At 42.5% G+C, this 22,270-nt stretch overlaps 1 protein-coding gene across 1 annotated transcript; it reads left to right on the top strand.

Annotated features, from left to right (window-relative positions):
- Positions 1-3,549: 3,549 nt before the first annotated feature.
- On the top strand, positions 3,550-19,977 carry DDX18 (DEAD-box helicase 18). The gene is made up of 14 exons (XM_082658962.1): positions 3,550-3,715; positions 5,198-5,638; positions 8,153-8,293; positions 9,749-9,884; positions 10,242-10,342; positions 10,459-10,658; positions 10,752-10,866; positions 13,025-13,164; positions 13,907-14,068; positions 14,400-14,552; positions 15,169-15,282; positions 16,700-16,756; positions 17,079-17,256; positions 18,306-19,977. The coding sequence occupies exons 1-14, from the start codon at positions 3,631-3,633 to the stop codon at positions 18,446-18,448; spliced, it is 2,166 nt and encodes a 721-aa protein (XP_082515088.1). The 5' UTR covers positions 3,550-3,630; the 3' UTR covers positions 18,449-19,977.
- The last annotated feature ends 2,293 nt before the right edge of the window (positions 19,978-22,270 follow it).

Raw genomic sequence — 22,270 nt, forward strand, 5'->3', positions numbered from 1 at the left:
ACTAAGGCTTGTCTTGCCAGCCTTTTCTCTGGCCTCAGATCTTTGCATGGCTGACTTTGGCGCCACAAAAATACCTCCCACCTTGAGTAGCATGCTGCCCTGGCCTCCTATCCATGTCTCTATTATATGACATCATCTTGTTTTAATGTCTCTCCAGCATTTAACTCCATGTAAAGTTACCTTGTTCGCTCACTTGTTTAACTGATTGATATCTGTCTCCCCTCTCTAGGCACTAAGCTCCCTGGAAACAAAGACCTTGCTTGTCTTGTTCACTGCTGATTCCCAGGGCCCGAAACAGTACCTGGAACAGAGTAGATTTTTTTAAATAACAAATGAATACACTTAGAGAAAGGTTATGCACTCTAGTCCCTAGAACCACTGCAATAATCATGACTTGGAGAATTGTGGCAATGCTCCCTAAAATTCTCTCTCATTTTCATATCTGTCAGTTCATTGAAGAAGACATTTCTCAAGCACCTGCCATCTGCTTAAGACAATACTGAGAACCAGAGTCAAGCCATATGAAGGGTGCAACACCCCACTTACTTACAGTAATGCAGCACTTTCCTACACACGAAAGGGTGGTTAATCTTGTAGAAAATAGCATTTGAAAGTCCCTAGGAAAACGTTTCAAGCATCTAAATGCAGTGATTAGAGAGTGAGTCAGTTATTTCTGACAAATTCTAAGGGATTTGTGAAATAGACTGATTTCTTTTCCCAGTGAAATGCGGCTTTTTTTTTTTTTTTTTGAATGAGAGGAAATTTTGTACGGACAAATCTGCTTTTTATTATACAAACACTTGTCTAAGCCTTAAGGATCTCAAACGTAATTGAAAGAATGGTATGGTTAAGGAATATGGTCCATACTAAATTTAAATATTTCTAGTAGGCAGGTAAAAGACATCATCTCCGCTCCCTGTTCTGCCTGCCTCTAGCCCAGTGCACATGCACAGTGGGTACTGAATGAAGGACTCCACTCCCAGACTAGAGTGTTGGTCCTGTCATGTGCTTCCCTTCTCACTGCACAGTTTACCATGATTGTTTTCCATGTAAGTTCTGTAAGCTCCACAAAGGCGAGCCACATCGATCTTACCCACAGTTCTATTCTCAAAACTTAGCACACACCAATCACATACTCATAGTACAGATATGCTCGGAAAATAATTGCTAAATGAGTTGATAATTGAGAAATGAATATATTCTGGGGAGAGGGACATCTGGGATGGGGAGCCAAGGCAAAAAGTTCTAAAGACTTTTGCAAACATATACTAAATAGATACTAAGATAGGCTCAAAATATTAAGATATTTTGTCTCAGTGAGAGACAAAAAGATTTTCAGAGGCACATGTTTTTAATTGCCACCTCTCCAAACCTCACAGATATTTTCTGATGTCCAATCCAGTGATAATCATTTGTTTACCAGACCTGGTCTTGGAAATTCACTCTGTTAAAACTCCTACCCCCAATTTTGAGAGTTGATGCAAGGTTATCATCTCTCATCCCTTTCCTAAAAGTCTAGAAAAAATGGCATCAATAGCCTTATATATGGCTACTGAAAGGTTGCCAATCCCTAAAATTAAGCACTTCCATGTACCTTAAGAAAATATGGAAGATATTAGTTGTTGCACCTAAGAGTGATGGATGTGAATTTCAAAGTCACAGACCCAATATTCAGGTGTGTAATCATGTGAATATATGTTTATGTGTATATAGAGAGAATTAGATATGTATGTATATTCTGTGCTCTTTCATGTTGATAGTCAGGTATGACCACAAGAGGAGACAGAGGAGAAGCTCAAGAAAACATAGTTTATTATACTCACAGGTACTAGAAAGAGGAGGCATGCCACACCATGCAGGACCACATGGGAAAGCACCAGCCTCCCATACAGGCAGAAGGGGCAGGACCAGAGGAGGAGCCTAGGCCACAGACTTTATTGGAGGTTCCTCAGGAAAAGCAAGGCAAGGCAAAACAAACAGTTTGCAGTTGACTGGTTTAAATAATTTAGGTGGGCTCTATACTATAGGAGTGGTCCATAGTTGCTTGGTACCTGGCCCTGGGATGATTAAGGCAGAGGAATATTGCCTCTTGGGGTACACGGGCCAGATGGAGGAGGTATGGCTCTGCATTACTTAGTTTGCATATTAAAGGCATGCTCCTGGCTGAGTCTTTTGCTATCTCTAAAAATTGGCTAGGAGCAATCTCTCTCCAGCCAGAAAGAGTTTTTTAAGATGTCTAAACTTCACAATATACAAAAAAATTTAAATATAAAAAATACAGTGTATATAGGCAAATATATAAACTGATATATATCAATTTAAATATATATTTAAACTGAGATATGTGTGTATGTATGTATGTATATCTGTGTGTCTGTGTGCCTGTGTGTGTGTGTCTGTCTGTGTGTGTGTCTGTGGGGGTGAGTGTCTGTGTGTGTGTCTGTGGGTGTGTGTGTCTGTGCGTGTGTGCCAGTTTAAATTTCTGACTCATCTGTTAACCCACCGAATTAGTAACAACTTAAGCACATCATGGTTTGTCTCAATTTATAGTCCAACTCAATGTGATTTCTCAGTCAGTTTATTTACATTCTGTTTAAACTCCCTCCCAAGTTTTCGCCCTCTCTCTTTTTCCCTATGATTATGTCTAATCCCTATGAGCTCATGCTCTGCCACTCCAAGTGAACAAATTATTCTAGCTTTCATTAACCCTTCCAATATCGTTCAGCTCAAATTGATTATTGCCAAGGGGAATTTGAACCCATTAGGACCAATTTTTAAAGAAAAATGTGAATTTCTACAAGAACTATCCCAAATTTTTAATGTTGGCAACATTTTTTTTTTAATGTACCCTCTTCCACACACACAAAAATGTCTACCGGCCAGCCAGATTGTAATTTCTGTCCTGACTTCTGAAGGGTCTGCGGGTATGAGCTTTGGGGATTATAAACCTTCGTTTTTCAAACTGCAGCCAATCCTTTAATAGAGTAGTAAAATCAATTTAAATGCATTCTAATTAGAATATTTAACGGACTCAGAATTTAGGATGGGATGAATGGTATCGAAGAAAACGTCAAAGTGAAACAAAAGTTAGGGTATTGCTTTGAGAAATGTTATATTTATGTGTGGATTACTGGGTAGCAAGTGACATGGAAAGTGTATTTCTCACTAAGGAGAGCGGTCAAACAAGTTTGAAAACACACATCTACGTAATTTAGGTACTACTCAACTTAAATCGTCCAGGATCCAAAGAGGGTAGGAACATAAGAATGGAGACTCCCTAAGGCCCTCTGCTCGGTCTTGATTTTTCCCACTTCCCCGGGAGAAGCTCAAACTACCACATGTCCCCAGTGCTCTGCTGGCTCGGGCACAATGCGAAGGAACACAGCGCAGGGCCAGTCCTACGTTCCCCTAGAGGGCGCTGCAGAGAATCCGTTCTCCAAGGGTAAGACGGCGCACGCGCCCGGAAGCATTTCCGCTCCGGACCCACTTCCGCTCCGCCGACCGCGAGCGCTCCTGTGACGTATTTCCGGCTGGCTGAACTGAGCTCGGGTGGCCGGAAAGGAGGTAACGTCACCGGGGAGAGCAGAGAAGCCGGGTGTAGCGCCGCCGAGAAGGCACTTCACCGGCAACATGTCTCATTTACCGATGAAACTTTTACGCAAGAAGATCGAGAAGCGGAACCTCAAATTGCGACAGCGAAACCTAAAGCTCCAGGGTGAGATGCGCTGAGCTTCGCGGCGGCCTGGGTTGCGGAGGGAGCCAGCACGTGGTCCGTGGCGCTCTGCGGCGGCCGCGGGGCCGAGCGGCGCTGGTGGGGAGGCCCTGCGGCCCCGATGTAGCGCTGGCAGCGTCCCCACAGAGTGCGCGTGCTTGCGGAGCGTGGAAAGGCAGGCCGGGGCGGCCTCCCGTCGGGCCCCGCGCAGATGCCGACTCTCCGCGTGGCCCCAGATCTGCCGTTTCTGAGCAGCAGTTTGTCCTTACAGAGTTCGGGCAGGAGGCTTCTAAGAGTTCGTTTCCAGCCTGCCCCACTTCCACCCTCCCTTTCTGACTTCCTCACCACCTCTAGGGTCATCCCCAACCCCCGTTTCCAATCAGTCACGTGGAACTTTCTCACCTCCCCGCATCTTCCTTTCACATCATTTGTCTCGTGTCTCTGTCGCTTCAGAACAAGCTGGGTGTCGCACTTCGCAGAACATTCCTGATACCCTTGCCTTCCCCTACCCACCTGCCCTCTGTTTCGACTCTTGAAGAACTTCATCATTTTCAGCTCCCAAAGTGACTTTTTGCATATATCATACGCATGTGCGTAATCTCGTGCCCTGTCTTCCTGTCACCACTAACTTTAGGTTATAAATTTCTTAAGAGCTTCTACGTATTTGCATCCTTAAAGACTTCCATGAAAGGCATTTTACCTGAATGTCACTTTTCTTTACGTACCTCATTTGCAGTCCTAACTTCCTGACAGTGGGTCAGACATCCTGAAGTTATGTTAACCTTTTTTGGTCCTGTGTAATACAGAAGCCCCCTAGGGCAGTGTTGGAGGCATAATGCCTTACACTAGCTGGTTTTCTGCAGAGATCAGTTGATTGAAAGAAATCCTGGAGGAGAGAAGAGGTGTGTGGGTTTTAGGAATAATGTTTTTGAAGTTCCCTTATATTTCCATTTCCTATAGAGTAACAAAGCGTTGCTAACTACTTCTTAGTTAAAGGTAACAGATGATGGTGCTTTTTCTGTATATAAACAGGAACTTTTGTAAAGACAGTCTTAGGCGTTTATATATGATAAATATCAAGACAAATAAGTGGTTACATCAACAGAATTTTCAACTCACTGATGTCTAGGAAAGTATATTGGTCAGATACCTAATATTAGAATGTATATTTTGTAAGTAACATTGGCCCCATCTGTTTATTTAACCTCACTGAAGTTTTCCTGGTCCAGACTTTTAACTCCTTATGGACAGAGATGTGGTTTTTTAAGTTAAAAAATCAGTGTGGCTTTCCCTTTTTTTTTTTTTTAATTTATTTGTCCTGCAGTAGAACACTGTAAAATTGGAAGTTGTCTTAATATACATGACAGGAAAGTAAAAACTAAATCATTTCAGTCCTGGAAGCCATGACATTTCTCATTTGGGATACCAGTGTTTCTAAGTAAACCTTTCCTTCTTTGTCAATATGTGTGTTCTGTTTTTAAACAGGGGCCTCAGCTGTGAACTTGTCAGAAACTCAAAATGGAGATGTGTCAGAAAGAACAGTGGGAGGTGGAAAAATTAAAAAGTCCCTAAAACAGTCTGTGAATGTGGGCTTGTCAGAAGCCCAAAATGGAGACATCTCTGAAGAAGCAGTAGTAGGTGGAAAAGTTAAAAAATTCCTAAAACAGTCTATGAATGCAGGCTGGTCAGAAGCCCAAAATGGAGACTTACCTAAAGAAACAGTGGAAAATGTAAAAGTTAAAAAATCCTCCAAGAAAAATGGAGACTTACCTAAAGAAACAGTGGAAAATGTAAAAGTTAAAAAATCCTCCAAGAAATCTACCACGCTGACCAATGGGGAAGCAGCAATACAGTCTCCCAATTCAGAATCAAAAAAGAAGAAGAAGAAGAAGAAAAAGAGAAAAATAGTGGATGATGCTGGTCCTGGTATGTATTGTCGTTGAACTTAAGCTATTCAGGTTTTCAAGTTATCATTCTGCTTTTCCTCTCTTCTTCTTATGTCCACATGACATGCAAGACTCCTCTGTACTTACTGGCATAGGAGAAACTAGCCTGGTAGCTAAAGCAAACATTGAGGGGGCCGGAGGGGACTGCAGTTTAACGTTTCTCAAAATACTGCTCTTCTTGGGCAGTTAACTATCTGAGCTTTTTATGATAAACAGAACGTACTATGACATAGTATTGGGCTGGCCAGAAAGTTCATTCGGGTTTTTCCATAAAATCTTATGGGAAATATTTTAGGTTTACCTGTTTCCAAAGAGAACTGTGGAATTACTGACACTAAAGAAATCTGGGCTGGTAGTAGAATCTGTCTTGGGTCTTTATGTGTCAAGGACTTTGCATTTGCGATTCTTTTCATTTACGTCTTTTTTGCGCCATTCCTTTTTCCTACAATAAATTCCTGCCTTTGAAAGGCAACTTAGTGATAATTTGGATATGCAAAGTGTATAAAATAGCAGTTAGGAAACTTCTGAATAAATGGAACGTTAATTTCCAAGTGAGTAGAATGGCCAGGACTGGGGAGGCAGGGCTATTTTCTTTCGCAAGATTCTTGGATTGAATAAGCTTAGGTGAAAGAATAGGCATTTTAATTGAAATGTGAGCAAGCAGAGATTTCAAGACAAGATAGAACAGGTGTCAGCAGTCAGCAGACTATTCAGCCTTCTGCCTATTTTTGCAATAAAGCTTAATTGGAACACTGAGATGCCCATTTTTTTACTTGGCCTTTGTGGTGATAGAGACCATATGGCCTGCAAAGCCTAAAATATTTACAGTCTGGCCCTTTATAGAAGTTTGCAGGCACTTGTGTTAGCATATCCTATTCATCTTTTGTCTGAAATAAAGGTTTCATTTAGAAAGACACTTTGAATTTTCCAAACATGCATGGCTGTCTTTTTACTACCTACAGGCTATAATACATTCGTAAGTTATGAGAAATCGTTTAAACAAAAAGTGAAATAAGATAGAGAAAAGCATGAGGATTAGATATTACAGTTTTGATTTAAAGTGAGTGTAATCCTATTCTAAAATGATTAGTGCCCTTAGGATTCTTGTTCTGAGTATGCCTAAGGAAGTGATATTATTTCTTCTCTCAAGCATTGAATCACAGGGCTGGGAGTTTAAATCCTATTGGTAACCGTTAAGAACTGTTTTAAGGAAAACAGAAGTAATAAGCCTTGAAGACCAGCTGATAATATCCATGGCCTTTGAACGTGTGGGTCCTGCAGTGTTGACCATTTCCCAGAAGGGTGGTAGTAAGGTCCAAGGAAGAGGCCAGTCCTGGGCTACAAAGAGTCTGAGTTCTGGTTTAGGTCAATTCTGTTCTAACTAGCATCACTTACTGCCATAAACTTGTAAAAGCCCAGCATGGTAGTTAACCCATTTGGCCCCGAGTGGAACATTTAAGATCATGATGGGAGGTAAGACTGCAAAGGTAGTTTAAGGGACTATGTTACGAAAGTTGTGGATGTAGAAATGAAAAGCCAGGAGGCCTTCCCTCTCCTCCCCTCACCACTTACATTCAAGGAACAGGCCAGTTTCTATCGCCCAGCTAAGTAGATTGTTGCTCTTGCTTTGCTGTCTGCCTCTAGTAACATGAAGAGCCTTTTGTGTTTCTGTTCCCCTTTAAAACAAAATTAGCTTTTATAGAAAATTTGTATTTAATGGCATAGGAGGAAAAACCGGTGCTTGTTACAAGTTATTTTAAAAAACGTTAATGACTTGCCCTTGTTTTTTTTCTCAGTAAAGTTTATAGAACTGGGTGTGATTAACATACTTAAATTGTTTAGTTCAGCTTATAAAAAATTTCTTGCTCACTTAAGATGGTATAATACATAAGTAGTAAGTCAGACAGAGAAAGAAATATTATATGATATCACATATATGTGGAATCTGAAAAATAGTACAAATGAACTTACAAAACAGAAACAGACTCACAGACAGAAAACAAGCTTATGGTTACCAAAGGTGATGCGGGGTGGATAAATTGGGAATATGGGGTTAACAGATGCATGCTACCATATATAAAACAAAGAACAAGGATTTACTGTATAGCACAGGGAACTGTATTCAATATGATGAAAAAGAATTTTTTAAAAAGAATGTCAATATATACATATATGTATGTAGAACTGAATCACTTTGCTATATACCTGAAACCAACACAATATTGTAAATCAACTATACTTCAGTAAAAGAATATGTATTAAGAAGCCTAAAAAATAAAGTGTGTTGGCAAATCTGTGTGTCCCACTGGGTTTTTTAATATAGCCAGATTTTTTAATCAGGAAAAAGAGATTCTTAGCAAATTAAAACTGAAAATATGTTAAGCTTTTGAAAATATGCCTTTTTGCATCACACGTCTTTTATTTTATGGTCTCATCTGGTATTCTTATTTTAAGAAAAAAATTTGGGGGGGGCGGTTTGTCCTTTAATCCAAAGATTCCAAAAAAGCAAAAACTGAAGACAAAGGAGACTCTGAAGATGGTGCCCAGGCTCCTGAAGAAACAGAGAACAGTGTGGAGAAGCCAGACAATGAGGACGATGACAGCATGGTACCCAGCCTGCCCCTGGGACTGACAGGTAGCTATCAACGTTTTCCAGATAGATCTTCTCTAAAATGGCATGCCTCCTTGGATTATAGTATTTAAAGGTTCAGTTGTGGCATTTAATTTACCTGGAAAAAATAAGTATTGACAAGAAATGGTTTTATATCTAACTATTGCTTTTTATCATCCACATTGTGTGCCTTAGTTCTTGTTGTTTCTTTCTCTATTTTTCCCTTTTCTTTATTTCTAACACTAAATATTTTGACATGCACACGAATAGTTCTTGGGGTCCTCTGTTCCTTTGGTTTGTCACTTTCTAAAGCTCACTCCATGTTGTAGGAAAATCATTGGCCCAGAAGTCTGGAGCCCAGAGGTTCAATACTGGCTCCATTACTAAAAGAGAAGGGTGAAATTAACCTTATTGAGGGGCTTGTGCCAGAGTCACCTCCTGTAGCCTCTATTTCTGTACCTGTAAAGTCAAGCGTTTAGGCTAGAATCAGTTGATCCCAACCAGAAATGTCTAGCAGTTGCTTGGGTTGTTTGGTTTGGGTTTTTTGTTTATTAAAATAATTGAGGCCCAGCACCCAATCTCCATAATCAAAATTGCAAAGGTTTTGGCAGTGGTTCTCAAACAGGGTAATTTTACCTCCCAGGTAGGGTGACCGGCTCATCCCAGTTTTCCCATTCAAAGTCCTGCATCCCTTAAACCTCTGTCCCAGGCAAACCATGAGGGTTGGCCACCAATATGTTTGGTTGTCAGAACTGGGGGCAGGCTACAGGCATCCAGTAGGTAGAGGTCAGTGATGCTGCAGGACATCCTATAATGCATAGGACAGCCTCTCACAACAAAAAATTATCCATCCCAAAATGTCAGTGGTGTCAAGGTTGCCAAAACTTGGGTTATAGCCAGGGCACGTGTGGGGCGGGGAGCTCCCGGGTGATCCTGATGCCTCCCCCTGCTGGAGAACCACAGCACACCTGATATATGGGTACAGTCTAACCATCTGTGGCTACATCTGACTCTTCTCAGTTGTCTTTCTGGAATGAGTTACTATTTTGATTGATTTCGTATTCAGTTTTTATTACACTGAATGCTTTCACTTTTTATTTCACATTTCTTAAACATTTCGTTTCTCTCTGAACTCTCCCCCTGCAAACCACCCCCGTGTCTCCCCTCTCCCCTTCCCGCCACCTTGGCATTTTCATTTCATACAAGTCCCTTGACTGTACCACCTCTCCGTCTGTTATTTTGTTACAGTATAGGCTCTGGACTTTACATCACACGGCCATTAGCAGTGGAGAAACTTCAAAGGTATAAGGTTTTTTTATAGGAATGGTTGGGGTTTATTCTCTTCTTATTGGAAGAAGCTCTTCTAAGCTTGACACCAACCCAGTAATGTTTTCAATCAGTAAAACTAATTTAGGAAGCTAGCAATATTAAGTGTTAAGAAAAGATAAATTTGCTAATGATAAACTGTCTTCTCTTTAGGAGCTTTTGAGGATACTTCGTTCGATTCTCTGACTAATCTTGTCAATGAGAACACTCTGAAGGCAATAAAAGAAATGGGCTTTACAAACATGACTGAAATTCAGCATAAAAGTATCAGACCACTTCTGGAAGGCAGGTATGATTAACATTGAGGTTTGGGCATTAGTGCTATTTTTAGTGCTAGTAGTTTGGAAAGAAAATACCAGTATGTTCTGTTGATCTTGCACCGTGTTGGGTAACATACCCAACCTTCGTTAAAGGCTTTAGCTTCTTTACTGATGTTTGGAGAAAATTGTTCACTTCTGTTTTTAGCACAATTCTTATTTTTGAGTTAAGTATTTATAACCCACATGATTGATTTCAGTGATAGAGAAGGTGGGGACTTTTTTCTTGTTATGATCCAGCCTCAGTGCCTAAAACATGTGTGATAGTACATGGTACTTGTTGAATGAGTAGACTAAATGTCTCTCTCCTTTTCCTTTTTATTTTTTAGGGATCTTCTGGCAGCTGCAAAAACAGGCAGTGGCAAAACCCTGGCATTTCTCATTCCTGCAGTCGAACTCATTGTTAAGTTAAGGTTCATGCCCAGGAATGGTAAGTCTGTGGTCCCATTGATTCTGCCAGTATCCCGTTGGAAGTCTATTGTAGCTATTGGTGGACTCCTGGTGATACAGTTTGACTTTCACTGTATATCCTGTTTTGCTTTTTAGGAACAGGAGTCCTTATTCTCTCACCTACTAGGGAACTGGCCATGCAGACTTTTGGTGTCCTTAAGGAACTGATGACACACCATGTTCACACGTATGGGTTAATAATGGGTGGCAGTAACAGAGCTGCTGAAGCACAGAAGCTTGCCAATGGGATCAACGTCATTGTGGCCACACCAGGCCGTCTCCTGGACCATATGCAGGTAAGAGAACACTATTTTGTGGTCCCCATCTTTGGTCTGCGTGAAACATAAACTTGACAGCTAACAGTTTTTCTTTGTCCTTTGTCTTGTCAGAATACACCAGGGTTTATGTATAAAAACCTACAGTGTCTGGTTATTGATGAAGCTGATCGTATCTTGGATGTTGGGTTTGAAGAAGAATTAAAGCAAATTATTAAACTTCTGCCAAGTAAGTAGGTAGCATCTGCATGTGGTTTGCCGAGTAGCTGTTGGAAGTAGATGAGAGTTTTTCCTGTATGAAAACTACTAATGTCAGAATTTTAACTTAGCAAGTGAAGTGGTTGTGCCTGTCACCCTCAGATGTAGTTTGCAACATAAGCATCACTCTCACTAGTGACTTAATGCAGTGGTTTTGCCATTTGAGAGGCTGCCATGCAAGTTGAACAGTCCTAACGTACGTCTTGTTCCCGTCCGTCCCCGCCACCCCATCTCACATCTCCTGGGTAGCCATTGACTTGCTGCTTTCTGTGTTATGTTTGAGTGGTACATACCTTGGTTATAGTACTTGAAACATTGTAAACTGCTTATATCTATAAAAACACCATAGTTCAGTACATTATACAATTGTTTTTTTAATACTTCATTGAGGTATAATTAACATAATAATCTGTACATATTTTAAATGTATGATTTGATACATTTTTGGCCTGTTTGCACCTCGAAACCATCACGACAGTCAATACAGTGAACATTTCCATAACCCTCAAAACTTTCTTTGTGCCTTTGTAATCCCTCCCTCTCACCGTCACCTGCTTCCAACAGCTGCCATGCACCTCTCTCACAGGTGACTATTGATCTGCTTCCTGTCACTGTAGATCAGTTTGCATTTTCCAGGGATTCATATGAATTCATATGCAGTGTAACTCTTTTTGTCTGGTTTCTTGTGCTCAGCAAATCCTTCTGTGATTCGTCTGTGCCGTTACACATATCAGTAGTTCTTTGCCTTATTCCTCAGTGGCGTTCTAGTGTATAAATATGCCACAACCTGTTTATCCATTTAACTGTTGATGGACGACTGTGTTGTTAACGGTTTCAGTCTACTACAAATAAAGTTGCTATGAACATCCATCTACAGCTCTTTTTGTGGGCATATATCTCCTTTTCTGTTGGGTGATTACCTAGGAATGGAGTGGCTGGTGTATGTTTAACTTGTACCAATTTACATCCCCATCAGCAGTGTATGGAATTTCCAGTTCCTCCTGTTAAATCTTGAAATTAGGTAGTGTTAACCGTCCAACTTTGTTCATTTTCAAAATTGTTTTGGCTGGTCTTGTCCTTGGCATTTCTGTATGCATGTTAGAATCAGTTGGTTAATCTCTGGGTATCTTGGGATTGTACTGAATATTGATCATTGGTGGAAGACAATGTTGAGTCATTCAACACGTGAATGAGGTAGATCTTCGTTTATTAGCTCCCTAATTTCTCTCAGCAGTGTTTCAGAGTTCAGTGTACAGGTTTTTTCATATCTTGGTGAGATAAAGTTTTCCACTTAATTGTTTTCTTGCCTGATTGAGCTGGCCAGAACCTCCAGTATAATCCTGAATAGAACTGGCAAGAGAAGACATCTTTGTCTTACTCCTGATCTTAGGTGGGAAAGCATTCAGTCTTTCACCATTAAGTATGATGTTAGCTGTAGATGCTCTAGATCTGTATGCCCTATGTCAGACTGAGGGTGATCCCTTTTGTTCCTAGTTTGCTGAGGTTTTTCTTAAATCAGAAATAAATGTTAAATTCTGACAGATGTTTTTTCTGTGTCTGTTGAAATGATCAGGTGTTTTTTCTTTAGTCTGTTAATATGGTAAATTATATTGGTTAATTTTCAACTGTTAACCAACCCTGCGTTCTGAGAATAAACCCCACTTGGTCATGGTGCATTATCCTTTATATATATTTCTGGATTCCCTTTGCTAAAACTTTGTAAAAAGTATGAGTTGGGAAGTAAGCTCTCTTCAGTGTCCTGGAGAGTTTATGAAATATTGATAATATTTCTTAAGTGTTTGATAGACTTCAACAGCAGAGGCCATTGGGGCTGGAGTCTTCTTTACATGAAGATTTTAACTATAATTTCCTTAATAGATACAAGGCTATTCAGGTTTTCTGTTTCTTCTTGAGCAAGCTTTAGCAGTTTCTTTTTCAAGGAAGCTATCCATTTCATCTTAGTTGTCAAATGTCTAGACATAAAGTTGTCCATGGTGTTCCTTTCTTACTATTTATAGTGATACCATGTCTCTCATTTCTGATAGTTCCATTGAGAGCGTTTTTAGTTGTGAAGCAGTTCTAAAGGTTCCCTGAAGGATCTGGGTTATGTTTATGTGGGTGTGTTTCAGCCCGCAGACAGACCATGCTCTTTTCTGCCACACAAACCCGGAAAGTTGAAGACCTGGCAAGGATTTCTCTGAAAAAGGAGCCCTTGTATGTTGGTGTTGATGACGATAAGGCTCATGCAACCGTGGATGGTCTTGAGCAGGTACTTCTTGTCAATACCTTCAATTTTAAGGATCGTTGGTGTTTCCTTGCAAGTGTTTGGAGGATCGTCTAGGAAGCAAATGGGTTAATGAACTAAATATATCACTGCCAATTTTAGATGAGTAAAAAACATTTCGCTGTTTAATCATCTCTTGTGCTAAGATGGGAGGTGAGTTAGTTACAAGGCAGAGAGGCTGGATTCAGGCGCCTTGCTGTGGAAATGAGGTGACAGAGATCCAGACTAGGTTGATTAAAAATAGAGCTGTAAGGTTGAGTCTTTTGATGAATGATATGTTTCCTGTAACACTTTAGCTTAAAAACCTTTCATTGGTGGTTTAGTTTTTAAAAATATATTCACCCAGCTTTGTTATCATGTTTAGGACAGTGTGGTTATTTGAGATCTTGCTGTTAAGGACCTTCTAAAAATGAATCATTGATACACTTTGAGGGTTCTAGTTAATAGAGGTATTGGTATATTATGATTACAAGAACTTAATAACCAGTAGTCTCAGAAATATGGAAAGTATTTAGTATCCAGTGATTGTGGCCAATAAAAGGAGTCAATAGTTAAAATTAGTCTTATTTTAGGAATGCATTATAATGAAGGCAGTAATTTTGCTGTAGGTGAGGCATAACAGTGTATATGCTGTATTAATCTGTGCTCTCCATCAAATTATATTAGTTCATGAAGCTGGAAACGTCCTTTTGATTATTTTGTGTCTGTTCACTTGAACCTCTCCTAGGGATATGTTGTCTGTCCTTCCGAAAAGAGATTCCTCCTACTCTTTACATTCCTTAAGAAGAACCGGAAGAAGAAACTAATGGTCTTCTTTTCATCCTGTAAGTCCGTGAAATACCACTATGAGTTGCTGAACTACATCGATTTGCCTGTCTTGGCCATTCATGTAAGTGATTATGATGAATTTATTAAAAACAGTGTACACTTATCGAGTTATATAGATCGTGGGGATTGAGGTATTGCTCTCTCCTCCAGACATAGTTCTAAGTAGTTTGGGCAATAGTGGGTGGCTGATCCTGTGTGGAGGGAGCTTTGCTGGGGGTGGAGGGGCGGGGACCAGAAAGGAGGAGAGGACGCCATCCCTTGAGGAAATAGGACAGGTTATGAACTTGAAATAAAGCAGGGTAATAGTTCCACAGTTCGGGGATTCTACATCGAGACCTCCCACAAACAACTTCAACTTTTCTGTTCCAATGGATGTTTTGTTTTGATTCTAGGGAAGGCAGAAACAAAATAAGCGTACGACCACATTCTTCCAGTTCTGCAATGCAGATTCGGGGATCTTGTTGTGTACAGACGTGGCAGCTAGAGGGCTGGATATTCCTGAAGTGGACTGGATTGTTCAGTATGACCCTCCGGATGACCCCAAGGTTCCCTGAGAAATTCCACATTCCACAGAATATCCCTTTAATGTGCAGTGACTGCAGTATTTCTCTGATGCTGATAGTGTTTAGGGCTTTTGCAGGACCCAAAGAGGGTGTGTGCAAGGAGATTTGAGAGGTGTCCGTGGGACTTAAGTTAGGATCTGTTAAGAGCAGTAGATGTCAGAAGGAAATAAAATTTGCTTACAGAGATACCATTCTTTAGCATATGTAGTAAAATAAGTTTTATTGGGTATTTCAACAAACAATAGATTATATAAATTATCAGCCAGCATTTAAATACGTTTCCCGAAGCCCTTTTGAAGTTGAAGCACACTTAATAGTCATTTGATTAGATCATAGAATTAATGTGAATGTTCTGTCTAGCTTTCCTTGGCCCCGGGCATGGCTCTGTTACCTCTGTGGGGATGCTCCCTGCAGAAGGAATGGGGGACTAGCTTTGGGGAGCATGGTCACGGGCTGTGTGACGCCACTAGGCGGAGGTGGGCACTGTCTCACTGCTGGCACACTGCCGTCCACTACCGTGCGAGTTCTGGATGTGCAGATCGCCACGGGTTGCCATGGAAACCAGTGTATTACCTCAGGTTTTCTCTCTCCACCAAAGGAATACATTCATCGTGTGGGTAGAACAGCCAGAGGCCTGAACGGCAGAGGGCATGCCTTGCTCATTTTGCGCCCTGAAGAGTTGGGTTTCCTTCGCTACTTGAAGCAATCCAAGGTAAAGACCTTCACTTGGACAACCTTAAGCTGGGGACAGAGTCCTCTCGAGAGGAATTCGTTACTGGGGCACGTGGCCTTAAGCACCATTTCTAGGTGTGTCCGAGGAGTCCTGCGTCGTCGCCATGCTGTTCGGACAGTTGTTACAGCAGTTTAGCAGATGAGATTTATGTGGGTCGCCCCCAGGAGATGTGAGCAGAAAACTCTCCTCGAGGCCCCGTTCTTGAGCTCCGTGTCGCGCAGGGTGCATGCAGTCCCCAGTCTCCACTCATCCCCCCAGCCGTGTTTGAAACCTCTTCCACTCCTTGTGAGTGAGCTCCCCCACACCGGTCATCTCTGCTCCCCTGCTGCAGCCTTTCTCCACGTGTCTTCACCCTGGTGTCTGCACCTCGCCCGAGGCCAAGGGAACCCATTCCTTCCTACCTCTTCCTCCCTCAGGCCCTTATTCATTGACTCAGTCCTTCCCTGGCAGTTAGCTCTTTACCATCTTAAGTGACTGACCAAAGAAATAACTTCAACCCTAAACCCGCTCTCCTATCACTAGGTCCAGCATGGCTACTGCCTGTCGCCTTTCCTCAGTCTGCCGTTTTGAAAAGTGGGTTATATTTCAACTTCTCTGATTTTGGTCTCCAGTCCGCCCTAATCGGGCTTTGGCCTCTCTCTTGCCAGGTCGTGAGAATGCTTGTCGGGCCTCTTCACTGGCACCGTGTCGCCTGGTGGATTGTCCTTCCCCCACTGCCCCCATCGTGGAGCAGTTCCTAGGGATTGCCATCAGCCCTTGCACTTTTTCTCCAGATGCCTGTTTCCTGGCTCTCAGATAGCCTCTGCTTCCGCTAGCTGCTGTGTCCTCTGGGAGGCCCTGCCCTCCTTCATGTCCCCCAGCACGGGTGCTCGACAAGTTGTCTCGTCACTTACCTGTCTCCACCCAAGGCTGCAGGCTCCCTGATGGCAGGGCCCATGATTTGGGCAGCTGTTCTTTTCCCCAGCATCTAGCACCGGTCTTGCACTTTCCCAGTCATCTAATAAAGTTAGAACTGCTAAGAAATATCCTTCCTGTAGGAGTTTGTGACCATTGTGACCTAGCCACAGGGCAGTGTGGTGTTGGAGAGAAGGGCTAGTGGTTCCTTCAGCTGGAAGCTTCAAGCGGCTTCATCACGTTGCATCCACAGAGATCTTTGTTTAGAGAAAAGGGCTTCAGTGATTTATTGCCCCTGCCAGTTTCTCGCCTTTTCTTTCAAGAGGGTTCCATAGCATGATTCCTGTGCAGTGAACAGAGGGAAGGTAAGCCTTTCCCATTGGCATTGGGGGACAAGCAGATGTCTGGCCCATGGGATCCCACAGGCCTGTCCCCTTTCAGTGCCTGACGAGCTGCAGCAGAGCCATCCTGCTTTACTCATCTGCGTGCTTTTGTTTTCTAGGTTCCATTAAGTGAATTTGAGTTTTCCTGGTCCAAAATTTCTGACATTCAGTCTCAGGTATGCAGGGCAGAGGGGGAGGAAGGGTCTTCCCAGAATCACCTTTGTAGTGTCTCATTGACAGTCATTGTACTTGAGTCTCCCTTTTCATAAAGTGAGAAGTTTGGACTGAGTGATTGTTTCGGTGTCTTGTTGTGCTGGTGACCACATTCCAGAGCTCTTTACGTTGTTTCAGTCCGTATCTTACAATAATTTTGTCATTATTCTTAACCGCAGCCTGATTTTGCAGGTATTACAGAGCTTGGAGCAAGTGTATTGGAACAAATGTTTTATATGACGTGCTTTTTTATTTCATTAAAAGCAACATTTCTTTCTGTTTCAGCTTGAAAAACTGATTGAAAAGAACTACTTCCTTCATAAGTCAGCCCAGGAAGCGTATAAGTCATACATTCGAGCGTATGATTCCCATTCGCTGAAACAGATCTTTAATGTTAATAACTTAAACTTGCCTCAGGTTGCTCTGTCATTTGGTTTCAAGGTGCCTCCTTTTGTTGACTTGAGTATCCTTTTCTTTGTGGTTATGAATTCGTCCAGGCATTAAGGGACAGAAGCTTGACCGGGGGCCTTGGGGCTTAGCACTTGGGTTGGTGTGTCTGCTCTGGCCGAGGCCTGCAGGGCCCAGGCCTTCAAGCTGGTCACTGACCTCTTGTCAGTGCTCACATGGGGTGGGCAGGGGTTAACTGTCAGGGTGGAGACTACAGAAGCGAGACAGTTCATGGCTTTCAAAAAGACATCAGAATTTGAGTGGCAGACGGAGCAGGGGGAGTTGTATGTTCTGGGGAGAAGCTCAGAGGGGCAGGGCTTGGCGGTTGTGTGGCTTCACTATACAGGGTACACAGAGGAACGGGATACCTTGAAGAAGCTGAAGACAAGATGGAACCTCTCAGAGGGCTCTTATCCTCTCAGTCATTGAAGCATTTCATGCAAGGAAATTGCAAGACCAGTGAAAGAAAATAAGTGCTACTCGAGATAAAAGGCAAAGGGAACACGTCCAGTTGCTTCTGTCACGATATGTAATATGTGTTTTATTACACATTTTCAACAGAAGAAACAGCCAGCTAGAGTGAGGCCTGCTCGTTAACACTGTGGTAGAAACTCCCAAGGGGACTTGGAGGACCACAGTTTGGGTGGCCGTCCGCATCGTGAGCATCGAGTGAATGTCTGCTGTTGTGAACACATGTTGAGTCCCCTTGTGACAGGAAGAGCAACTCCACTCGGTCAGGCACCTCTGAATCAGCTCCCAACAGAGGTGAAAGTCATTTTGTTTTGACACTGGGAGTATTTCTTAATGTGTTCCTATACACTTAGCGATTTACCTCTTCGGCTTCGCTGCGTGGAAAAATACAAGTATTGCACTGGGCTAAACATCTGCCCTGCTAGTTTTAGTCCAGTCACATGGCCACTCCTGGTTGTCTGGAATGTTCGCATGTGTTTGTGGCCTGGGGAGGGGTGGTGGGGCCCCTGGGGTACAGCTGGCTGGTTCTTCTGCAGACGATAGACTGGAGTCCTTGTCTTTGTGTTGCTTGATTTCCTTAACGTCCCCCTTTAGACGTGAACAGCAATGACGGCAAACTTAAAAAAAGGGGTGGCGGCGGTGGCTTCGGCTACCAGAAAGCCAGAAAAGTCGAGAAGTCCAAGATCTTCAAGCACATAAGCAAGAAACCATCTGACGGCAGGCAGTTCTCTCACTGAAGACACGCCTTTGTCCTGAAATGGATTTTTTTTTCTTGCTCTAACAAAGGAATTGTTGCTGTAGGATTTGGGACTCATCTAACAAGGGTGTGAATTGACTTGGGGCGCTGGCACTGATATTTCCAGTGGGTCTCTTTGGGGATATAAAACAGTTCAGTATTTCTTGATTGGCCAAGGACAGAGCAAGGGCTCTTCTTAGTCTTTGTGATGATAGAATGTTTTTAAGTTTAAACCTTTTTTTCCCAAACCTGGTTACTGTTCTAGTGTAATTCTTTTGGTACCTTTCCTTCCTGGTGTCTGAAGACTTGTATGGCTTAGGGTGCTGTGTCAGCCTGCCAGACAGGGCAGGTGACACTGGACAGCTGCAGTTATCTCAGTTTATTTTTTTAGTTTTGGTTGTTTCTTGGACCTTTAGTTGTTTCTTGGACCTTACTTCAGTAGTTTTCTGACCCCCTACTGAAAATGCTGCCACGTAAAAGGGCAGAGGGCTTTGGGAAATACCTAAGAAGCACCTCCGGTTAAAGGTGACATTGTTTTTTTTATATGTGGGATTTTAAAACAATGATCCTTTCTCCATTTCACTTTTTTAAGAGGAAGAAGTACGGGTTGTCATTGTTACTTGAGTAAAGTGCCCAGCGGTCCTGACATGGAGGGTAGGGCGGGGATGGGATCTGAGAGTTTTGAGCCTCATTTACAGGTGTAATAATACTCTGCTGTTCTCCATTTGGTAACTTAGCAGACTTTTTTTTCTTTAAGGCACAGAGAATGGTGACACTCCTCAGTCAAACTTGTTTGTTTGAAGTGGTTTGGAGTTTGGTGAGCCCTTCCAACTCTTCCTAAGTACTTAGAAGGCAGAACATCTTTTTGAGAAAAATTGCCTCTTTCAGATCCATGAAAGAAAAATAGATTTATGGTGAAATTGAAAACGAACATACATCAGAATGAGCAACGAAGTCAGTGGTTTAGTCAGATGGGGTTATTTGTTGTAGGAACTTTTGATTTCTGGTGTGTTTTATGTTTTATTTTTAGTGTGTCTTGTAACTACAGAATGGTTATTACATTTTGTAGCTATTTAAAACCAAAGTTGCTAGCATCATTTTGCTGTTGTACCAGTTCTTATTCATAGATTCCTATTAAATATAAGTATCAAATGTAGCAGAAACAGTGGTAAACAGCACTGCAGTAGGAAAAGGAAAGAATGATATACTTACTGTTCCACACCTGGGCCTGACCACTGTCCCCCTAGCTAGACATGTCCTGGGTTTCAGACCTTGATTGCTGGACTTCTGGCATTTAATAACTGTTTCTCTTTCCAGTAACTATTCTTTTTTGTTTCAGAAATAATCATGTTTCAGAAAGTACACAAAAGCAAAGAGAAGAATATTTAATCCCTGAACAGAAGTAAATACTGCCAATATTTTGATACATAACCCTCCAGTGTTTTGTATACATACTTTTTTTTTAATCAAAGGTGAAGTAAGTCATCCTTACCCACTATTTGTAACCATCTTGTTTCATAACATTATTTTCCTGTCATTAAATAATTACATCAACTTTGTGTCTCATTTATTACTATGCGTTAACCTTGCCTGGTCTGCCTGGATTTGAGTTCTGAATACCTGCGTGCCCCACACTGGCTCTCCTTGTCTCAATGTGTCTAGTGCCTGTTTTGTCATTTGTGAGAAGAGTATATAAACGGAAGGTGGAAAGATTGTTCTTACTGTGATAACGACTTACTTCAGGACTTGCTGGGAGTCCTGTGTGAAATTCTGCTGGCAGGCTGGTCCAGCCTAGGGACATCCAGACAACCAGACTTGACCGACCTGGCCAGGATTCAAATGTGACGGAGCGGTCACTAGAGTCAGATAACGAGGTCAGTGCAGCACCATCTGCAAGGCTCGTTTGCACAAAGAGAAGGCCTCCTTAGGTTCCTGTGCTAAGAACACAGCAGCTGCTGGTGGCATGTGTGCAGCCACTAACTTGACAAATGGGATTAAGTGGCTTCAGTCAGGAAGGCCAGGCAGCGTGGACTGGAAGCCAAGCAGGTCACTGCTAGCAAGTAGAGACCTTTGGGTCCTCTGGGCTGCAGGTGTGTCATTGCTATTTCTAAGTTTATTTTGGTTTAGCTGCCCAGGTTAAAGCTGAATTTGGGATATCCAAAAAAGGATCTTGTTTATTCAAAAATACGTAGTGGTGGGACTTCCCTGGTGGCGCAGAGGTTAAGAATCGGCCTGCCAATGCAGGGGACATGGGTTCGAGCCCTGGTCTGGGAAGATCCCACATGCTGCGGAGCAACTAAGCCTGTGCTCCACAACAAGAGAGGCCACCGCAATGAGAAGCCCGTGCACCGCAAAGAAGAGTAGACCCCGCCTGCCGCAACTAGAGAAAGTCAGCGTGCAGCAACGAAGACCCAATGCAGCCAAAAATATATTAAGAAAAAAAAAATCATGGTGGTTACAAATGAGTGCTCTGGAACCAGAATGCCTGGGTTCAAATTCCAGCTCTGCCTGTTTTCTGGGCCTGTTAAATGAGTAAAACAAAGTAATAAAACCTACTTTGTAAGGTGGTAAGAATTGAATGCACTAACATGTAAGGTGCTAGGACAGTACGAAGTACCTGTTAGCTGTCTTTATTAATACCTAAATCCTACACAAAAGGCCTGCTGCCCAACGGAATCAGGTACAAGGACTCACTGAAAAGCCTGAGCTATCTTGGGCCTTTTGGAGAACAGGCCAAGGATTTCTGACAGTCCAGGTCCCCTGGAATTCTGATCAGATCCAAGTTTGGGGAAGTGCTCCAATCCTGCAGTACCTTCCTAAGGCAACTGTCAAATTGATTCATGCAGTTTTCAAGGCTGATTTGTATTGGGTGTTTGGTGGAGGGAACAATGACTTTGGGTAACGCTAAATGTTCATGAATCGAGAGCCTGCTAGGTGCCAGGAATTGCAGAGGACACAGATGCATGTGCTGAGCTCCTCTTAGGAGCCTGGTAGGTCTAGAGAAGATAGGTGTCCTAAGCAATTGTGATATTGTTTTCGAAGTCATGTGACATGCAGATATATAGAGAAATGTCCCAGCTATTTCTAAGCCTGGAAATTCTGCATCCTTGGGTTCAGGTGGACTTCAGTTGATAAAGAGCCGTCGGAACCTTCTCTACCTATGGAAGACAGGCTTCTGTTCTGGGAAGTGAGTTCCCAAATGCCACACAAGAAACCCTGAATTTTTGTTTTTGTTTTTTTTTTTAAGATTTTTTTGCCCATGCCCAGGAGATTGCCCATATAGGCCTTTAGCAGGGCAGAGGAATCTGGACGGTTCTCAGCACAGCTAGGTGTGGGAACATCCAGTCTAGAGTACAAACACAGATAGTCTCTTGCTAAACCTTTTAATGATCTCATCCTGTAAAGTAAAATTGCCAGACGCAGGAAATGGCGTTAGTGTGTTTAGCCATCCACAAGGCAGGGTGGCCAGAAGAGACACCTAAGACTCAGGCTTTCCAGCAAGAAACAGCTGTGCCTTTGTTTGAAATGCCTGACGTGGGAAAGCACAGTGCAGGACAGCACAGCCACCTTGGCCCCCATTCCTCCCCCAGCCAGCCAAAGCCTCGAGATCCCCCAACAGTGCTCCATTCAGTTGGGATCCAGTTGGTGGGTGTTAGCACAGGAGATGTCATTAAGAAAGCCATTCTCCCCTCTAGGACTCAGCATCTCATCTGTAATTTAAGGCAGGGGGAGGGGAGGGGATGCAAACAAATTTTAACTAGATGACCGCTGTAGTGGACATTTTTGGTTTGTGGGGCTGCCCAGCATCTAATCTTCCTGAGTT

The sequence above is a fragment of the Grampus griseus genome (assembly GCF_964374135.1).
Source record: "Grampus griseus genome assembly, chromosome: 7".
In the NCBI taxonomy this organism is placed as follows: domain Eukaryota; kingdom Metazoa; phylum Chordata; class Mammalia; order Artiodactyla; family Delphinidae; genus Grampus; species Grampus griseus.